At 45.2% G+C, this 20,906-nt stretch overlaps 1 protein-coding gene across 5 annotated transcripts in view; it reads right to left on the minus strand.

Annotated features, from left to right (window-relative positions):
* Positions 1 to 3,093: 3,093 nt before the first annotated feature.
* ltbp3 (latent transforming growth factor beta binding protein 3) overlaps positions 3,094 to 20,906 on the minus strand; it is a 36,228-nt gene continuing 18,415 nt past the window's right edge. For 2 of the 5 annotated variants that reach the window (XM_080013409.1, XM_080013413.1), the window contains exons 5-29: positions 20,511 to 20,597; positions 19,799 to 19,915; positions 19,458 to 19,604; positions 18,203 to 18,340; positions 18,072 to 18,085; positions 17,913 to 17,970; positions 17,535 to 17,612; positions 16,971 to 17,099; positions 16,618 to 16,749; positions 16,391 to 16,519; positions 15,697 to 15,816; positions 15,220 to 15,342; positions 14,995 to 15,117; positions 13,626 to 13,745; positions 13,399 to 13,527; positions 11,865 to 12,035; positions 11,129 to 11,212; positions 10,806 to 10,934; positions 9,863 to 10,000; positions 9,642 to 9,782; positions 7,111 to 7,239; positions 5,661 to 5,822; positions 5,407 to 5,496; positions 5,059 to 5,187; positions 3,094 to 4,290 (exon numbers count right to left, since the gene is read on the minus strand). In XM_080013409.1, coding sequence (XP_079869535.1) covers positions 4,139 to 4,290; positions 5,059 to 5,187; positions 5,407 to 5,496; positions 5,661 to 5,822; positions 7,111 to 7,239; positions 9,642 to 9,782; positions 9,863 to 10,000; positions 10,806 to 10,934; positions 11,129 to 11,212; positions 11,865 to 12,035; positions 13,399 to 13,527; positions 13,626 to 13,745; positions 14,995 to 15,117; positions 15,220 to 15,342; positions 15,697 to 15,816; positions 16,391 to 16,519; positions 16,618 to 16,749; positions 16,971 to 17,099; positions 17,535 to 17,612; positions 17,913 to 17,970; positions 18,072 to 18,085; positions 18,203 to 18,340; positions 19,458 to 19,604; positions 19,799 to 19,915; positions 20,511 to 20,597 — 2,969 coding nt within the window. In that variant the 3' untranslated portion in view covers positions 3,094 to 4,138. The remainder of the gene's footprint in view (positions 4,291 to 5,058; positions 5,188 to 5,406; positions 5,497 to 5,660; positions 5,823 to 7,110; positions 7,240 to 9,641; positions 9,783 to 9,862; positions 10,001 to 10,805; positions 10,935 to 11,128; positions 11,213 to 11,864; positions 12,036 to 13,398; positions 13,528 to 13,625; positions 13,746 to 14,994; positions 15,118 to 15,219; positions 15,343 to 15,696; positions 15,817 to 16,390; positions 16,520 to 16,617; positions 16,750 to 16,970; positions 17,100 to 17,534; positions 17,613 to 17,912; positions 17,971 to 18,071; positions 18,086 to 18,202; positions 18,341 to 19,457; positions 19,605 to 19,798; positions 19,916 to 20,510; positions 20,598 to 20,906) is intronic. The other 3 variants (XM_080013411.1, XM_080013410.1, XM_080013412.1) reach the window with 3 other exon arrangements.

Below are 20,906 nucleotides of genomic sequence, written 5' to 3' on the forward strand. Positions count from 1 at the left end.
TGTTTAGGCTTATTCCTAACATTTTGTTCCTAACTGTCCAGGGTTCATATTTAATGTTAGGTTTATTGTACATCAACATCTTAGTTATATTTTTGCTTCACTATTTATTTCATAAGTTACTGGATAGGACCGTATGTTAATTTTGGACATGACCTTTATTTTTTATTTTTTCAAATACTTTTTTTCCCCCAGTAATTTATCACTATAGCTCTCGTGTATATTGTCACATCCAATTGTGTACACTAAACCACGGCTCCATATATTGCCTCTCTTTCTTATATTTTTATTTTAAATGTATTGCTTTATTATTTTGCCGAGGTGAGCTGTTGAAACTATTGCAATTTTGCTTCAGGGATGAATAAAGTATCTATCTGTCTGTTATGAACGAGGCAGATAGGACGCAAACTCAGCACACACCACGGGGGAAAGTATTAAAGGTTTATTTACAAAGGGGGGGAATAAAATTATGTGGGAATGGAATAAGGGGCAGGTGGTTTGTTCGGGGTCCGCAGGCTGAAGGCACATGGCTCGGAGTGCGGACGGGCAGGTGGTGAGGCGCAGGCAGGCAGGCTTTCCGGAGATGAGATGAGATGAGATGAGATGAGGGGCGGGGCAGGGCAGGGCAGGGCAGGGCAGGGCGCGGCGCAACAAATACATGAAATTCACGGGGAGCGGTCCGGAGAACACCACACTAGGTGATGGTACGATCAGACAAGGTCTGGATGAGGAGACAGGGTTCTTATGGAGAGGGGTGATGAGTGTGACGAGGAAGAGCTGTCTCAGCCAGGCCTGGAACCACGAGCCACGCCCACGCTGCACTGTCAGGTATAGACATGGACATACTCGATACAAGTGAGAAAGGGAGGAGAGACACATAAGGAGACCAGGGGACTGAAAGGCACGGCCGGTGCTGTGACTCTACCTATGTATCTATATATCAATCTACGTATCTATCTGTGGCAGTTTTTCGCCTATCACACGCCACCCAAGTGGCCTGTTCAGGGACCTCCGGCACAGAAGACGAGGTTGTAGACAGCAGTTTATTGTAGAGAGTGGACCAGTTGGAATGAGCCCAGGAGCAGATAGACATGTGTGGGTCATGACAGGGGCTCCTCTCCTGAGTGTGGGGATGGGGGTTTTATCTGCTGCTTGTTAGACCAACCAACAAGTAACAGGTATGCAGCCACTCTGATCCCAATTACCTAGATCCAGGTCAGGTGTTGCTGCTAAAACCACACAATCCCCAGAAACACATACACTCGCACATAAATCTTACTCCAAACACACTCCACCAGGCCGGGGTCTGCGGGGCAGGAAGGGTGCGAATGATTCGGGTTCGACTTGCTTGGAGGACTCGCACCCCAACACCTTGCAATTTTTAACTGCAATTGCCAACAGCACACATTGAGCGCTGGGGTTTCCGAGGTGGAGGGGCGCTGGTAGGTTGGCACCAAACTGAGGCCAGGGAGAAAATCTATCCATCTATCTATCTATCTATCTATCTGTCTGTCTGTCTGTCTGTCGTGAGAGAAAAATACAGATGATCAATTCTTAAATATTTTACATGTGTTATGTAGGACAATAGCCTTATTTTTACGTTACGCAGCTTTTAAAAGACATTGCCTTGGGGTTTTAATCTAATCTAATCGAGTCTAAGAGCTCGTATGCAGAGACACTGTTCTTTCAGATAATGCCGCACTGTATCGTAAAGACCAGATCACATTCAGTCTTCACTCAACCTTGTTTGCAGATAAGGATAACCCCAGGGGGCTCCACAGAGCATTGTGGGTTGTTTTGTAGCACCATGAGATTGTATCTGTGACCGAGTTTGACTGTTAAACCACTGTATGAGAGGAAAACCTGAGGATATGAGTGGGAGGGGCATAGACCTGTAAATGACAACCTGACCAATGGGACACAACCTCTCATCTCTATATAGGCCTCTTCAACAGAAGCAAGGGCAGACTGATCAGATCACTGTTTTGAAGTACTGTCTCTTTCTCTTTATTCTGCAGAATAAAAATCTGTAATGCTCAAGTTTGTTTTCCTGTAGCGAAGAGGTTGAGCTCCCTGACGACACAGTGACTCTATCCTACACTATCTATCTACATATCAATCCATCGAGCTACATATCTATCATCCATCTTTCTATCCATCCACATATCTCCATATCTATCTATCATCCATCTATCTTCCCCACCCATCCATTTATCTACATATCAATCCATCTATCTACACATCTATTTACTGTATTTTCCGATCTATCTACCCCACCCATCCATCTATGCATCCATCTTTCTATCTACATATCAATCCATCTACATATCTCTCTCCCCTCTATCTATCTAGCCCATGTCTCCATCTATCCACCTATCCATCTATTCTTCTATCAATTTACATAACCTTACTGTCTATCCATCCATCTATCTATCCCACCCATCTATCTATCCATCCACCCCCCCATCCATTTATCTATTTATTTGCCTATCTATCTATAATAAATATTTTGACTGCAGCGTACCATAGGCCAATATTGCCAGTTTGTAATCAAGTCTTTCCAAATGATGTACATGTGTCCTACAGTATATCCTGTATGATCCAGTATGTCCTTCAGTATTTGTACCGTATCTTAAGTTCCGAGATGGCTGAGCTCCCACAGTGTCTGAGAAGTCGTTGTTTAGAACTTTGAACATACACAGTGCACTGGGCGGGGCCCTTTCCACAGCTAAAAGAAGGACGACATAAAGTTACTTCAGAGAGTGGTTCAATGAGTGGCCAATACACTTGCCTCCATCGGTCACTAAGACGTCGTCGTTTAAACATTGAGATCTGGCAAAGTACTCTTGTCTTGATATCAGAGATAATAACACAAAACATTTGGGTGAATAAGCGCATACAAAAAAAAAAATACACCTAACTGAATAACATTCCCCTGGCATGCATTTACAAAATGGCAGCGGTCTGAGTGGTTGACATTTGTTATTTAATCAAAAATTCTTCTTTTCCTCAGAGCATCTTTGGTTTATATGCATAGACGAAATAGAACAGATTTGCTCTGAGATGTCACACACACACCCCCCCCCCAATCCCATCCCGAAATCAATCAGCTGCAATTGGCAAATATCGCCTATAGATTACTCGCGACCTCACTTTGGTACATTTTCTAAAAAAAATAATAATAATTAAAAAAAAATCTTACAAAAGGTTTTAGGCTTTCAATGCTATACATCAAGGAAGAAAAACAGCGGAAGCCGAGCACAAATCTTCCGTACAAATTAATCAAAATCATGTTTTGTTAAAAAAAAATAAAATAAAAAACACAACTCAAGAGAGAGATATTTCCCAGATTTAGAATGCCCATTCCAAACCAAACACACAGTCCTTTGCTGGTACCCTCGGAGGAAGACAACTATTCAATTCGAATGAATTCTCTGAATTCACTCGATCTATTTCTCAAAATCAAACCGTGTTTCATCCGAGGTTTAAAATAACAGTAAACACCTGAAGCAGTTCACGTCTTTACATTTTCCTTTTTATCAAACATTCCGCAGGTCCCTCAGCGTCCTCTGCTCCAGATCTCTACCCCGGTTGCTCTGGTTTCCCGTGTTCACAAAAAACAAAAAACAAAAAAAAAGGGCCGTTCTGGATAATAGGACCAACATATATTAGTTCTCACAACTTGAGCAATAAAACATTTGTTTAATACGTAGTTCCACGCTAAAATGTGGAAAGCGGCGGATTTAAAGAATGGAGGGTTCGAGGCCACAAGGGGCGCGATGACAGAAACTTCAAAACCAACATGAAAAAAACATCAATATCACGTACAATTTAATAGTTAGACGGGACGCATGAAAAAAAACTTTGTCTGTTGATTTATTTTTCTAATTGTGCAAAAGGGAGCAAGAGGACAGCAGCCGATGATACGTTTTTTTCTTTTTTCCTTTTTATGCATTTCTATTGAGGCACTTCTTAAAAAAAAAATTAAAAATTAAAAATAAAACAAAATAAAAATGGGAAAACAGGAATCGGAGAACACTGCGTAGGAACGCACGGAGAGCGCCAAGCTTTAATAAGGAAGCAGGGCTGCAGCGCTGCAGGCGTGTCCGCATGGGGAGGAGCAGGGGGGCGCGCAGGAACGTTACGAAGCTTTGGCGCGGACACACATGTTGGGCCGTCGCGTCGGCACGAAGCCGCTGTTGCAGAAGCACTTGAAGGAGCCCGGCGTGTTGATGCAGTGAGCGTTCTTGCACTGATTGATCCGAAATCCAGGCTCCGCACACTCATTGATATCTGAGGGGGGAGAGAGAGAGAGAGAGAGAGAGAGAGAGAGAGAGCGATAGAGAGAGAGAGAGAGAGAGAGAAAGAGAGAGAGAGAGCGAGAGAGAGAGAGAGAGCGAGAGAGAGAGAGAGAGCGAGAGAGCGAGAGAGAGAGATTTTATTTGGATCTTTCATCCAGTGAAATAGAATCAACGATCGTAACAAGGTTAAATTTAGAATATGGAAGGATTTCCAATATCAAGTTTTAAGCTGGGAAGAGAAAAAAAGTAATGAGCGCGAGAGAGAAAGAGAGAGAGACAGAGCGCGCGCACTTTGGGATAAAAATGTATACAAATCAAATAAATAAAATCAATGTGAATTAGATAGGCCTAATATAAATAAATAAATAAATAAAATCGATGAAAAACAGATCACATTTAGAATTTGGAAGGCTTTCCACTGTCAAACAAGTGCCAGCTGCCGGCGAACCAGGCCAGATCGAGTGAAAACATTTAAAACCGCTAAAAGGAAAAAAAAAAGAAAATGGAGTTTCACTTAGAGATCGGGAGCGCGAGAGTGAGCGAGAGACGGAGAAAGAGAGGTTACATACAAAATAAGAAAAGATCCAAATCGAACGTCACCTTTAAGCAGCCCGGCGAAAATTTGAACACACAGAGAATTAGAGAACAAAAAAGAATATTCAAAGAGAGGAGCCGGAAAGTGCCGTATCGATGGGGTTAGGGTTGACAGGCAGTCGGCCTCGTGTCCCTGGCAACAACCAGGTGGAGACGTCGGGTCTACCTGTGCAGCGGGTTCGGGACTGGTCCAGCCTGTAGCCCTGGTTGCACTCGCACATGGTGCCCAGGTAGGAGCGCACGCAGCGGCCGTTGGCGCAACTGCACTCGTCCGAGTCCTCCTCCGAGCTGTCGCCTTCGAGAGCGGTGACGGAGAAGAAGAGGGTGAGCGGCGGCCCCGGGCTGAAGTCTGTCACTTCATTAAGATCATTGGATCCCGCGGTTCGATGTGTTTCCCTGCTTTATTTAGGATTTGTGTGGGGGCTGGGGTATATTTAAGGCCGCTCCCTTTTCTCTTGGGAGACTCTCCGGGCCTTTACCGGTGAACGGACAAAGACAGATGGCGGGGTCCTACCTGGGTTGTAGTTGGCAAAAGCCGCCTGCAACTCCTGCTCCCCGTCCGACTCCGTCTCCAGATGCATCTCACACAGACGGCTGAAGATCACTGAAACGTCACCGAAACAGAGTCGTTTTTAAGCGCGAGGGGGCAAGGCCGAAGCGGCGCGTAGGTGCGTGCCCCGGTGCATGGGCGCGTGCCCCGGTGCATGGGCGCGTGCCCCGGTACATGGGCGCGTGCCCCGGGGCGCGGGCGCGCGGCCCCCCACCCACCTGAGTTCCTCTGCGGGCAGGTCCGGCACTCGGGCCCCCAGCCGCGGCCGTAGTGGCAGCAGCACTCGGAGTAGGTGACCACCAGGCCGTTCCTGGGGACGCTGCAGATCAGGTCCTCGTCCACCTGGAGGAAGCACACGTCCTTGTGGGCCGCCGTGCGGTCTGGGGGGAAACGGAGGCACGGGAGGCGCACGTCTGTAAACATCTGCGCGCGGCTCTCACGCTTAAGCAGTTCAGATAAACAAGCACGGACGGCAAAACCGATTGTATCCACACGGATCTTTTTTTTCCCCCCCGGTGTTTAAAATGACAAAGTGTAACAGGGAACGGACCCTCACAATAAGTTGTTTATTATGTGCTACTTAAAAAAACGTAGTCATATTCTGAGTTTCAAATGTTCAGAGCGATGGGCAGGGCGCACGCGCGCACAAAGGTGATGCGTGGATCATACGGTTGGTCGGCAGCACAGGGATGTCAATGTGATCAAAGTCACTTAATAAACAAAATAACATCGCCCTGTGATTCGTGCCACATGCTTCTATTTCACAGGTCACCGAGCTGAGCACGTACGCCTGTATGCTGTGGCCTGATGTGCAGCGGCTGGTCATGTGACTGGATTTATTCTATTCTTTTTAGCTTTTTGGGATCGTGTTTCTTGTTTTTGGAAATAATCAGTTAAGTGATGAATGATGAGATGGATCTATTAGTCAGGCCTGAGATGGGCTGCAGAGACTGACTATGACTTTGGAGTCAGTATAAGACCTTGTATATATATATATATATATATATATATATGACGCTTCAAGTCATTGCATGAGGCCATTAGTGTTCATGGCATTTAAAATTAAAAAAAAATAGCATATTTCTATTGAATATTAGGAGGATTCATGTTCATTATGCAGCTGCAGATCCACACCGCTAAGAATTCCAATGTATGGAAAAAAAACATGGGAGCGCCTGCCTGGTGACCATCAATGACCTGCTTTTATTACGACTGTGAACGCACGTTAAAAATACCAAGTGAATTACAGAGAATCTGTCTAAACGTCCACTAACAAAGTCAAAATCGACATCATTATATATAACGGCATGTCATCACTGTTTTAAAAAACGGTCTTCTGTCAAAACAATACAGGTTCGGATAGAAACAGTAACATGCAGAGGAAATGGCAGAAGCTACCACATTTTCTCACGTTGAGTTATTTGGGCATTTTTCCGTCTAAAAGAAACTAAACCTGATCTCCGCGTCATCAGGGATGAGCTGTACGGAGCCTGAAACAAGGGTTACAAGTGTTGCATCTGTAAGTTAAAAAAACAAAAAAACAAAACAAAAAAAAACAAAAAAACCAGCGCTGGCCAAATTGGACACAAATTGGGAGTTGGAAAAAGAGTAGCATGAGTGGCAGATGTCGGGAAAAGCCAAACCTCATTTGGATTGATTTTTACCCACCGTCATAGACGCACTGTTTGAGCGCTGCACTGAAGGTGAGGGGCTGGTTGCAAATACAGTGAAAGGAGCCGGGCGTGTTCACACACCTCCCGTTCTTACAGTACGAGGGGTCCTGGCACTCATTCACATCTGCAAAGGGCACCGTAGAAACTGGTTAAAATACGAACATGTGCTTTGAGGGGGGCTGGTGTCAGCCGTCAGCTCTGGTGCGCCGTGGCTCCATTCGCAGGCACATGCAGGTGAGCAGAGCAGAGCGGCCGGGCACCGGGGGGGTTGAGCAGGCTGTGAAATCAACACTAAAATGTCCGCGCGGCCCGAGACGGAGGCCTGGGGTGGGTCAAGAGGTCAAGCAGAGCGGTTAAACGTTTGTGCCGGGTTGCATAAAAGGTCTGAACTCGTCGCCGTTTCCGACGGCCCTCGGCGGCGAGGCTTTTTCCCGGTCGCGCTTCTTCTGTCCGGGGCGCCGCGAGCGGGGCGGGGTCTTCGCCCGAGTCCCAGCCGTTGGTCGCGCTGTGCCGCTGCGGCTAAATCCTGGGGCAGCGCCGCGGAGTGCGCGTGTGCCGAATTGCACCGAGCGACGTTTCTGCGGCTCGGGCGCCGGCCACGCCGCACCTGCCGCCGACTCGACTTGAGTTCCCCATATCTGTGTTCTTCGCTCCCGATGCCTGGGCCGAGCCTCCTCGCTGGGCTCCATTCTACGCCAACGCACTTTAACCAACGGCGGAGTAGAGCGTGCTGGTACGACGCCGGGCACGAGCACGAGCACGCGTGTTAATCCCCGCTGTGCATCGGGTACGAGACGCTTGTCTTACGCTCCACACGTCTTCACTTTCCGCCCACCCATACTCTCCTAAATGATCATCTCTTCCCACAGCCACTTCTCGCTGGCAGAGCCTTCAAATGCCGCCGACACACCAGTAAGAAGCGACCGTTCCAAAGACCGAGCTCAGATTTGATGCCCTCATGACTTTTTCGGCAGCTACGAAGACGAGACAGGGCAGATTTTACTGCAGATTCTTAAATCACCAAAAAGATTTTGAATCTTACGGTCATTTCGCATCGAGTGACGACTTTGCTCAACATTCTTAAATTTGGAGGTCAGAAACGGGAACATTTCGAAAAATGCATAGATTAGATATTAATGTGACGCCTGTAAAAGGTGTTTTTTGGAACTTGACAGATTTTTTTTTTAACATCATGTTAAATACAAACATCACTTCATAAGCCGATCACAAAGAAATCACAGACTCCTTTCCCAGTTTCTCCCCAACAAAAAAAATACTTGATGATATTCTACTGCAGCAGGTTAATGATGCCTTTTATCGTGATGCAAGGAAGTGTCTAAATCGCGCAACATTTTGGAAAATAATGGCCGAAAGCCATCTTTACACAATGTCTGCCAGGCTGCATGGATTGAACATGGGCATGATTCAGCACGCACGCACGCGTGTTAATTCCAGACCGTTTTAAACCAGGCATACAAACCTTTATATCTAGAGCAGTGTCACTGTTTTGACTGACACAATCAGATCTTTATGAAGCATACATACATTTCTATCTGATAAAATTAATAAATAAAATAATTAAAAGTAAGAAAAAGTTTAAAAAAATAATAATAATAGAACATCATTTTAATTTACTCTAAATGGAAAAATTAATATGATTGTATGTTTTAAATAAAATAATTAAAAGAAGAAAAAGTTAAAAAAAAAAAAAAAAAGAACATCATTTTAATTCACTCTAAATGGAAAAATAAATATGATTGTATGTTTTTTTTCTCGCAGTAGTTTAAGGGAACAACAGTTTTCTCATGTAGCAGCTGAAGTCCCGTCATTACAGTGGGCTTCTTCTGTTCATTGAGAGCGATCAACGGCTGACCACCTGGTTTCCACTGGCAGGACAAGCCCTTCTATTATTATAAATTATTGGTCTTTTCATTCTATCATTATATATGTAATAACCTGGAGCCACAACTCAATCACTAGACCAACTGCCCCAAACTGAGACCACCCTGTCCGAGTCCTCGCGCCATCAACTTCCGGGCCACAAGCACCAAACAGCCTCCGTTCAATTAATAACAGACAAAAGAAAAACATTTTTTTTTTTTTTTTGCAGCCAAGTGCGAGGCCAAGGTACACCACATCCACTGGCTCCACACTGCACTAGTCAGTTTACGACACAAGTCCGGCTCCTCCCCTTTGTTTATCGCTGAGCGGCAGCAGGAACTTCCTCACATGGAGAAATTGAGGCGGGCGTGGTTTATGCTAATTTATATGGTTGAAGTAATTTTCCTTCCTTATTGACAACCTGTTGCTACCGTTGTATCTCTGTTATCCCCAATGCTGGGAAATAAAATTTCCTTAAGGTTTTGATAGATTTATATATATAAATAAATATATATATATATAAAAATATACATACACATACATATATATAGTTATGCAACCAGGCACTGATTAATTAACAAATAAACATGGTTATCTCTCATTTATCCCGCTGCAGTACAGTATTTTATTCCACTTTCCACTCACCGGCCTGCTCCTCGGGGGTCACACAGCTGTTGCGGTCGGTGGCCAGCGTCCAGGGGGGAGAGCAGACGCAGTAGTAAGAGCCGGCCGTGTCCACGCAGTGGCCGTTCTTACAGTTGGACGGGTCCTGGCACTCGTCCACGCCTGCACAACCGAGCGGTCGGGTGAGATCAAGGCGTGCCGCCCGGACGGATTTGCCGTCGCGGAGTTACCGGCTCACTCACCCGACACGGTGGTGATCACGCACTTCTTCTTGCTGGAGTCCGGGGACCAGGGGGCGTTGCAGTTGCAGTAGAAGGACCCTCGGGTGTTGACGCACCGGCCGTTCGTGCACTGAGACTCGTCGTGACACTCGTTCACGTCTGAGGGCAGAAAACAGAGGTGGAAAACTCCAGATCCAGTCCCGCCGTGTTTTTGCTGCAGCCACGATGCGCTGTCCCAGCCGGTTTCACTCAAAGGTCCGACCTTTTACTTTACGAGTTCAGAAAATAACGATCCGCCCCAAAGTTTTGAGTCAACCATGTGGGAAGGCAGTATGTGTGTGTGTGTGTGTGTGTGTGTGTGTGTGTGTGTGTGTGTGTGTGTGTGTGTGTGTGTGTGTGTGTATGTGTGTGTGTGTGTGTGTGTGTGTGTGTGTGTGCGCGTGTGTGTGCGCGTGCCCGCGCATTTAATGGCATGATGTATATAAGAGAAATAAGACTTAATAATTAACCTTCAAACAAAGAAATAATATGAATTAGAAGCAGCATATTTTAATATATGTTAATATTAATAATGTTATTATTAATAATAATGTTTTTTTATTCATATCCGTCTATCCATCCATCTATTTATCTATCCATTTATCCATCTAGCTATCATCGATCCATCTATCCGTCTGTCCATCTATCTATCTAACTATCCATCCATCCATCCATCTATCTACCTATCTATCTATCTATCTATCTTCATCCATCTTCTCAACAAGCTTCTCTCACACATATAATTACGTTAGGTGTTGACATGTACCATGACACACATTAACATGTGTATACGTGACAACACATGAACACAAACGTATTTAATGTGTTATGGTGTAAGTACACAGTTTACCCTTGGTATGTGTGTGTGTGTCTGTGTGTGTGTGTGTGTGTGTGCGTGTGCGCGCGCGGGCGGGCACGCACTCACCAATGCACTCCAGCAGGTTGCTGTCGTAGTAGAAGCCCTGCTGGCAGTAGCACTCGTAGCCGGGCTGCGTGTTCATGCAGCGACCCTCTTTGCAGATCTCATTGGAGAACAACACACACTCATCGATATCTGTGAAGCACAAACTCAAAACGCTTGATCCGAGCGGTCGAGCATAACGGGAAACTTTACTCCTTGGGTTCAATGCTAATGGTTATTAAAAATTAATTTGCCTTTGATTACGGGTGTATTTTGGGCGAATGGGCATGAGCAGAAGTGTTGATCTCCACTCCGCTATAGATAGGCGGAGGTGACATGATACGTACCCCTGCGCAGCGCCAGGCCGTACTCCGTCATTCCGTCCTCGTGGTAGAAGCCTTTCCCCAGCGGACACAGGGAGTGGAACTCGGCTTGGTGGGAAACACACAAGAGGAAACAGTCAGCGAGACAGGAAGGTCTGCACACCTCGACACTTAATAATAATAATAATAACAATATTTGATCGACTGCAAGCTCATTTGATCGACTCAAAGCTCAGTTCACGGCCCTGTGAGGAGATTCAACATTCTCCGGCGGCCGTCATTTATAATTATATTCATTTTAAGTTTTATATGTTTGGATTAGTTCTTGGGTTCCGTTGCCTCTTGCTCCCAAGAGTCTCTTTGATTGCTGGCGTGTGTGTATGTGTTGGGAGTGGGGAAAACAAAGTGACGCTTGGAGAAAAAAAAACGAAAAAACGAAAAAAAACCCTGCTTTTCTCGACAAACGCTGCAATGAGCGATCAAAGGGCTCCAGGAGAGGATATTTCAAGACATTGAGAAACTGAGGCAATGGCATTTGGAACATTGTGAATATCTATTATGTATAAATTGTATAAATTGACAATGTTATTGCTGAGTCTCATGTGATTGTGTTGGCATTGCAACTGAGTGGAAATGTCACTGGTAGTTTAATGTCGTCCAGAACCTGTAAGGGTCAAATAGGTCTCTGGTGTGTACGTGTGTGTGTGTGTGTGTGTGTGTGTGTGTGTGTGCGTGCGTGCATTCCAAGAACTGCAAGTACATGAGTGGTAGACGGGGCAGGGGTAGATCTCGCAGTGGTCTCCCCACCCAACGCCGATGGAGCAGCAGCACTCCTGCTTGGTGACGTTGGTGGCCAGGACGCTGTCGCAGAACACCGTGTCGTCCAGGTTGAGGTAGCACTCCTTCTTGTAGTCCATCTGCACCTCCACCGCTGGAGGACAGAGAGAAGGACACGGCGTCACCGCGGGGACGGCGGAGGAGGCGGCTCGGGTCCGCGAGCCGAACGAAATGACCGGAAGTGGCCGACCGAGCCGCACCGAGCCTCATTATCCATCAAGAAGACATTATTATTATTGTTATTTCAATCAAATCGGCGATCAAAATGGGTTGGTGGCGTTTTAGTGGCGGGTCAACTGGGCAGAGGTCACCGAGGGGACATGCAGACGGGGGAGACTGGAACGCTCTGACCCGGAAGGGTTGATAGCTTCTTGGTGATGTGGGTCCAGAATGTTTGAATAGGTGAGCAGAGCCAGAAGGCGTGAAAGCAGTCACCTCTGGTATTAAGGGCATTTTTTGAACATTTTGTGTTGGCTGATATGAGCTCTGTGCAGAATCTTATATTGAATGAGTTGCATTTTGGAGTTGCGGGTCATAGAAAAGGTGTTGTTGCAAATAAGCTGCCACAGGTGGATATCGGTGGAAATAAAAAGGTCTCTTTCCCATTCCATGGTAGGTAAAGATAAAGTTTTAAATAAAGGTTTGTATATTCTGGAAAAGGAGATTTTTTAAATGACCGATATGAATGTTGATGTTCAATCATGGGAGGTGGTTGTAGGATGTTGTTCGTTAATTTGATTTTAACTTTTAGAGACTGCTGTAGTTGAAGGAACTGCGGGAAACTCTGACCGCCGATATCACACCCTTGGGTTAGGGTTGGGAAAGATATAAGTGGATTGTTTTCAAAAATTGTGTTCCAGACGAGTAATTCCTTGTCTTTTCTAGGACCTGAAGATTATTGGTCTGTTTTTAACCGAAAAACTTGGGGTTGTGCCAGATTGGAGTGGATTTATTTGGAGATAGAGTGTGACCCCTGAGTTTGAGGAATCTCCACCAGGCTGACAGAGTTGTTGCGACGGATGGGCTTTTAAAGCAATGACGTATGTTTCCTTATTGGTTCAGCAAGGAATGAGAGATCAGATATTGACAACTCCCGACATTCTGTTTGTTCAATGTCTCACCATCCATGGCCCAATTGTTGCTCTGGTTGCAACCATCTCATTATAAACTGGAGATGGTTCGCTAGATAGTAGTATTTGAAGTGCTGGGCCCCCACAGTCTTTGTTTTTCTGTTGCGTTGCTCGTTTAATTCTCGGTTTCTTGTATTTCCAATAAAATGTATTGATTATCGAGTCTAGAGTATTAAACCAATTTACTGTTGGTTGGACCGGGGTCATTGAAAATATAGGGTTTATTTTTGGTAGTATGTACATTTTCACTGCTGCTGTCCTACCAATCAGTGAGATGTGTAGCTTGTTCATCAAGAAGATATTCAAGTAACGCACTGACACGCTTACCCTCACAGCTGTGCTTGTCCTCGGACGGTATGAAGCCGTACTTGCACTCGCAGACATAGGAGCCGGGTCTGTTCTCACAGGACCCGTAGGGCTGGCACAGACCCCTGTCAGACGCACATTCGTCCACGTCTGAGAAGTGGATGAAAAAGAACAACTGGTTTGATCGCCTTCTGACAAACAGAGTTCTGACAAAGGGAAAAGGCCCGGAATGAAACGGGGAGACCGACCTTGGCATCTCCGGCCTCCGACCAGCATGTATCCTTTCTGGCATTCGCAGCGATAAGAGCCCATGTTGTTGATGCAGCGCCCCCTCTGGCAGTTCGACGGCCTCTCGCACTCATTGACGTCTGAGTGGATTAAAAAGATTAAATAAGCTACGATCATGGAAAGTTGATGGCAAAATAATTACAATTAAATTCCAGGTCTTCCAAACTATGCATTACTCGGCAGGTCGCGGGGGGGAACGAGTGGAGGCCGACATTCCGCGTGACCTCGAGAGGTAATTATTATGTGCAGTGCTTTTGGCCCATAGTAAAGATTTTTATTTTGGAATATTGCTCTTTCCTCCCACTCGGGGAGAGGACGTCAGCACGGGTTGCTGGTTTCCTTACAAAACCACGACCTGTGACGCTCGGTGGTCATTTCCTCTGTGGCTTGACATTTACTTTTGGTGGCTGTTGACGTGAATGCGTCCTGAAGGACTGACAGTCCAGACGACCAGCCAGTTTCAAGAAAAATATAAGGAGATATATATATATATATAAACAGCATAATAAAGGTTAAAACAATAAATAAAAAAATGTAATACAAATTAAATACAAATTAAAAATAAAGCAGAACGATTTGGTTTTGTTTGTGTCATTGCTTCAATGTGCGATATTGTTGAATGAATGTATTATACTTTATTTATTAAAATTTGTTATTACTGTTATATTTAAGAGTAATATTTAATGTGAAGTGTATTATACAAACATCTTTCTGCTTCACTGTTTATTTCATGAGTTACTGTGTAGGATCGTATATTTAATTTTTGGACATGACCTTTATTTTCAGGTCTTTTTCATTTTTGTCTTTTATATTTTTTGTTTCTTCTGCTATTTTTTAGGTTATATCTGTTGTTTATCGTTAGTTAGTGTATAGTGCCATATATTCATTGTGTACAGTTAACTGTTAGGTGTATTATATTTCTTCCGAATTTTCCATGTGTTGCCATTTTCATTTTTTCATATTTTTAATTGCACTGCTTCATTTTTTTTTTTTTTTCTTTTTGCCTATTGTGTTGTTGATGCGAGCTGGTTGGAAAAATTTCCCTTTGGGGATGAATAAAGTACCTATCTATCTACATATCTATCTATTAACATATCTATCAATCTATCTATCTATCTAGCTATCTATCTATAACATACCGTACAGTCAACAGTATCAATCCTCTTATCATCTGAGACACATGTTTCTTTCCATGTTCCTGTCCTGTATGAAAACAAACTTAAGGGCGTTCCTCGGTGTGAGAATCCTGCGAAACCTGCCGATAGGTGTCTGAAACAGCCTTTTCCACAAGGACACTTTTATCCCGCATATGGCCGCAGCGGCTCTTGCCTTCGCAGTGGCTGCCCTCCTGCGTGCGCTGGTACCCCGGGTAGCAGCGGCAGTGGAAGGAGCCCTCGGTGTTGACGCAGCGTCCGTTGGCGCAGAGCCGGTCGTCCTCGCACTCGTCGATGTCTGTGTGGCGGAGGGGGAAGCGGAGGAGAGGGGCGTTGAGGCCGAGGTCGCCTTCCACACGGGACGGCACCTCGACTGTCAAATATTTCATTGCCGTTAAACCTCTGCAGCCTTTGCTGTCGGCCGACGGGAGGAATCCCTCGTTGCAGAGGCAGCGGTGGGTGCCGGGGAGGTTCTCGCAGCGCCCGTTGGGACACACGCCGGGCTTCGAACACTCATTGATGTCTGGAGTGAGTAAATAAGTTCAGCACAGACAGATACGCAGGGGGCGGTGAGGACTAGGGGACTTGTTTTTTTTATTTATTTGTATACTTAATTTAAGTAAGCCTTAACGCTGGAAGGTAACTTTTCACATTTTACATTTTGAAGGGCGAGCGGTCTTCCAGCAGCTACCTATCCATCTTTCTATCTTTGATGCAGTTGTTGCACCGTTCATATTCTGCTGAATTTCCTACATTGTAAGTCTGCGCCAATGGAATGCCCATAACATCTTTCTTTTGCTCACGGGACCAGAAATTTGAACTCGCCCAACAACTCAACGACGCACAAAGTGTTCAAAACAATGCCTCAGGCTCTCACCGTAGCAGGTTCCGCCCTTGGCCTCGTGACCCGGTAAGCAGGGAACACACTCGTAGGAGCCGGGCGTGTTCTCACACTGCTCGCCGGGACACGTGTTGGGGTTCAGACACTCGTTCACGTCTGAAAACGAGAGAGCGCACGGTTCCCACGGAGTCAATTCACACAATTCACGCATTTTCAAACAACAGCTGAAAACATATTACTGACGGACCCTTAGATTTACTTTCAAATTATTATTGGTCTTTTTTTGCATCGTCCGAGTTCATCACTCCCAGGCGAAGGTTTACAGCAAAAATAGGCACTATATAGGCTAGAAATGTCGGAGTGATTAGCTTGAATCCCCTCAATGGGTAGAAGAGTAGAGCCCACCAGGTGGATGCAGCAAAGCGAAGCAGGCAGGGCCGCAGGGGTTGGCTGCTTAAATAGACCGGCCAAATAAGGGCGTGGAAGCATGTTGCGCCGTCAAGTTGTCTGACAGAACTAGCTCCGCCAGCTACACATCATTTAGTTCGCTTTGCATATAATTAGTGGCACTTTTTATTTTTATTTTCTTTCCTTTTTCTTTTCTTTCTTTTCATAAAACACTCAGATATAATTTCGCCACATTATGATGATCGGCTCCAGCTCCCTGGACATGAATAAGAATATAAAGACAATTGAGGGGTCGATAGATGGATGGACAGAATTACTTTACCTTCGCAGCTCGATTGACGAGGGGACTTGCTTCTAAAGCCTTTGTGGCATTCACATTTATAGGAACCGAGCAGGTTGACACAGTGGCCCCCCGCACCGCAGATGTCCATCTTGGAGCACTCGTTCACGTCTGGGAAATTTTTAAATAATAATATGAATGTTTAATAGTGTATAACAATAACAATAAATGAAAATATTTCAATAGGGGCAGCCGGTCAACGAACTCACCTACACATTTTAGCCTCCCGTGATGCACCATGTGCTTGTAGCCAAGGCGACATTGGCATTGGTAGGATCCATCTGTGTTGATGCAGGTGCCTTTGCCATGACCGCACGGCTCCGATTCACACTCGTTGTCATCTGACGGGCGAGGCGGATGAATGCATGTTGTTTTACACGAGTTTCTTACTCAAGCGTCAGGAAAATCAGCTAAATACCCAAAATATTCAAAATATAACGGCTGGAAAATTGCAACCGGATTTGTACGTTTGGCGCCCCACAACACCCCACCTCTCCCTGGGGTTGAATAACCCCATCTCCACTCGTATCATCCCATCTCATGCCACCTTCTCGTCTCTCACCCACGCAGATGTTGTTCTTGGCGTGTCGGCGGTATCCGGGGTGACAGTGGCAGGTGTAGCCGCTGGGGCTGTTAACACACTCGCCGCGGCCGCAGAGGTTCCTGCTGAGCTTGCACTCATCGGTCTCTGCTTCAGGGGGGAGAGCGGAGGGTTTGAGCGCCGACCCCGTCCAGGGTTCGGGGGGGGCGGCACCGGGGGACCCGCGTTCATCTGTTTATAATTGAGCTTTTCTCATAGGGACCCCCGTTCGAATAACGATACGGTCTTATGGTCTTCGGTTCAATCCAAATATTAAATCATTCCGCGTTTCATAGAAAGAAAGGCAAACATACTGTAGGCAGGCGGATTTTGATTGTAAACCACTGCCGAGGCAATAGGTTTAATTCATTCTATATCATTCCATCCGGTGGCAGACAGAAAGCGGCTTTGAACGTACCGCACGGAGCCGTATGAAAGAAGCGTCGATGCGATCCCTACAGGCGAAGGGGTGTGGCTTATAGTCACAGCTCTTTGTAGGACACTGACAGCAGATATTTGACGACGACGGTCGACACGTTCACTCACGTAACCCTTGCGTCTGTGTCTCGAAGGGGTCGTAGCCCGGGTTGATCCTGATGATGGGCGGCGGGGTCGGTTTGGCGACTGCGGGTCAAGAAGAGGGAAAAAAAATGGAACGGACACGTGGAAGGAGAGGCCAGCAGATTTTAACTAAGCTCTGGACATCGAAGGATTGGGCTGGAGCCACATCCATCCGTTTGAATGTGGCGCTTGTCGGGGGCTTTCTTTGCTGGAGCCAGCGGGCGAGCGGCAGATAACAGCTGCTCGGCTTGAGACGCGCTTTTCCATCGTTAAAGCAGAGAAACCGAGACGAGCGGAGTGAACGTAACATTCCAGCTTCCAAATATGGTAAATTCAGATTGGAGTGATCTAACTTCCATTTACCAGGAACCCGAGGTCTGTGGGTGCTGACCGGAACGGTGGTCGTCTCTGGCGGCAAGTCCTTATGAAAAATAAATAAATAAATAAAAAAGGCGTAGCGGAGGTATGGAATGAATATAATAAAAACACACAATAGCCGTTAATGCAGAAACAATGTCTTACCGGCTGCTTCACTTCTGAAAGGACAAACAAAACAAACAAAAGACGAGAGGGAAAAGGAGTGAGCGTCAGGAATCAGCGATGTTTATCAATCTGAATTATGAATTATGAATTGTGTCTGTGTGAGTTCATACCCTTCATACTCTTCTGGGTCTTGTCCGGCTTGCGCTGGCCCTTTGGTGTGGTGTAGATCTGGGGGGCGATGGCCACCCTTTCCCTCACATCTTGGAAGGCGTAGCCCTTTCCGGCCGGGCAAATCTTACGGAAGGCCTCTAAAACCACAGTGCGATAGGCAATTAAAATCCCGTCGGTTTGTTGAATCGGAATCAGAATCAGAACGAGTTTATTCCGCCAGGTACATTTCCATATACTAGGAATTTGTCATGTGGGGGAGGATTGGTGAGTTTCACTACAGACCATTATCACAAAAAAAGCTTAACAGTAAGGGGGGAGGGGGTAAAAATAATGACAAAATAAAATAGAAAATAAAAACTGTCAACAAAAAATACAAAATAGACATAGTCAGATAGATAAAATATACAGAATTTACAAAATGCGATAAACTCATTTAGCTCAATGAAGCCAGTTCTTCCACTGTGACTGGAGCAGGTGAAGGTTGGACTATTCTATAAACACCACGGGTTGGTGCAATATGAGAGCAAATATTAAGAAAAAAAACCATTACCATTCCCTTTTGAAGCCTTTTTCAAAAGACATGGCAGCTTTATGTTTCCATTCAAATAATACTAATGTTGAAAAAGTTAAAGGATAAGTTTGCCTGTTTTTTCTTGTTGAACACTTTACCTACTAAACTCACCGCCCTACTGCAGCTTCACACTGTGCTTAAAGTCCAATGGATTTATTGTATTCATTGTTTGTTTTGCACTTCCGCAGATCAGCTCTTTTGGCAACATTGGCGCTAACATAAGCGACCAGAAACAGGAAGTTGCGTCGCTTCCTACTCACAACCTGCTGTAAAAATATCATGCTCTGCATGTACTGTGGTTTTAGCAAAGAGCAGTTTTAATTAAAATGTGATATTAGTGTTATTCAACACATGTTCAAAAAGACACGTTTGACTGCAAGTTTCCTGTTTTTAAGAATGAGATTTTAAAGTTTTTTGTTTGTAAAGACTAAAAAAAAAACAAAAAAAAAAACAAAAAAAAAAAACATTTGCCCCATTGGACCCCATTGACTTTGCATTGAGTGTGCATTTCATTGCACAGTGAGAAGCTGCAGCAGGGCGGTATGTTGATAAACAGCTTTTATACTGTTTATAGCTAAAAAGTTATACATGATGGGATGCTGGGTGAAAAAATAGCAAAACCACCTCTTGCAATGGTTTAGAGCCCAGTATTTGCTATAAAGCAGTGCTCCCAGACCGCTCACCTTCGCCCTCCTGAGGACAGCGCTCACAGTTGCTTCCCCAGGATTTGCCCACCGTGCAGCAGCACATGATCCGGGTCAGAGGCGTGGGGAGGGCGTGCTCACAGCGTCCGCTTTCGGAAACCATGAGGAAACACTGAGCCTGCTCAACTGGAGACTCACAAGGAAACCAGAGCGGAGGATTTTATTCAAACGTGCTTTAATCAGGACCTTAACAACACTGCGTCCCCGCCAGGGATCCGTTTTGAAATCACGGTGAATATCTCATTTGCCGTCACGGAGGAAAACACGGAAGCAATGGGAGGAAAAAAATAAAAATCTTAGCGGAGGGGCGTCTCACTCACCTACACATCTGTTTCTGTCCAGCACCATGCCGGCCTTGCAGAAACACTTGAAGCTGCCCAGCGTGTTCAGACACTCTCTGTTCTGACACACCCCCTGAATGGAGCACTCGTTGATATCTTTCAGGTCACACATCATATGGGACGTGGATTAGTAAAGGGGTATAATCGCAATACAATACAAAGACAATAAATTCAATAGCTAAAACGTGGTTATTGAGTTTTTACTTATTTTACTTTATTACTTTACTGTGGGGCTACTACTACTAATAGGTATTTCACAGTCATACAGTATGTTTAGATTCAAATTTAAGGGGATTTTGTTAATGGGTGAATGTTATAAATGTTGCAACAAATAAACTGTGAACAATAAACTGAATCAAGTGCGTTTACATCAGTCGAATTGAGGCAAATTAAAAACACATTTTTAAACTTCGATACGATTGTCTGTATGAAGTGTATTCGTTTGTTGGTTGATGTTCCTTAGACTTCCCTCCGTATAAGTGAGTATATGTAAGTATGTGTAATAAGTATAATGAAAGAGGTGTCATTCTCCATACTACAAGTCAGTGTACCATCAAAATGATTTTGAAGCTGTTATTTTAAAAGGTAAAAAAAAGAAAAAATCTCTTTAATCGCAATTATTCATACAACGATTTATCGTCGACTCCAATGTCATGAGGGTGACGGCCCTGATTCCTGTATATCCACTCACCTTGACAGTGAGTGCTGTTGAACCTTTTGTAGCCCTGTGGGCAGGTGGAGCCGTAGTCCTCCACGATAGTCTGCTTGACGGATGCATCTGAGGAAGGAGGGACGACGTCTCCAGGTGAGGAATAGAAGGAAGGGGTGAGAGAACCGGGAGCACATCACCACGGCCAAGGAACGAGCTCAATCCACAGTGAGTGTGCAACAGGTCGCAGAGGAAGGCCTTACAGTTGGACAAGCTAAGAGCAGCAAGAGGGAATCTCCCGAAAGCTCTTTACCCCCCCCCCCAAAAAAAAAAAACAGTTCTCGTAAGAGGCCATAGATACATTTGGCAACACAGAGAACACGGAGCACATATCGGCACACAAAGGTTCAATCTGAACGATTTTTGTTACTAACTGGA

Source organism: Zeus faber (genome assembly GCF_960531495.2).
Source record: "Zeus faber genome assembly, chromosome: 14".
In the NCBI taxonomy this organism is placed as follows: domain Eukaryota; kingdom Metazoa; phylum Chordata; class Actinopteri; order Zeiformes; family Zeidae; genus Zeus; species Zeus faber.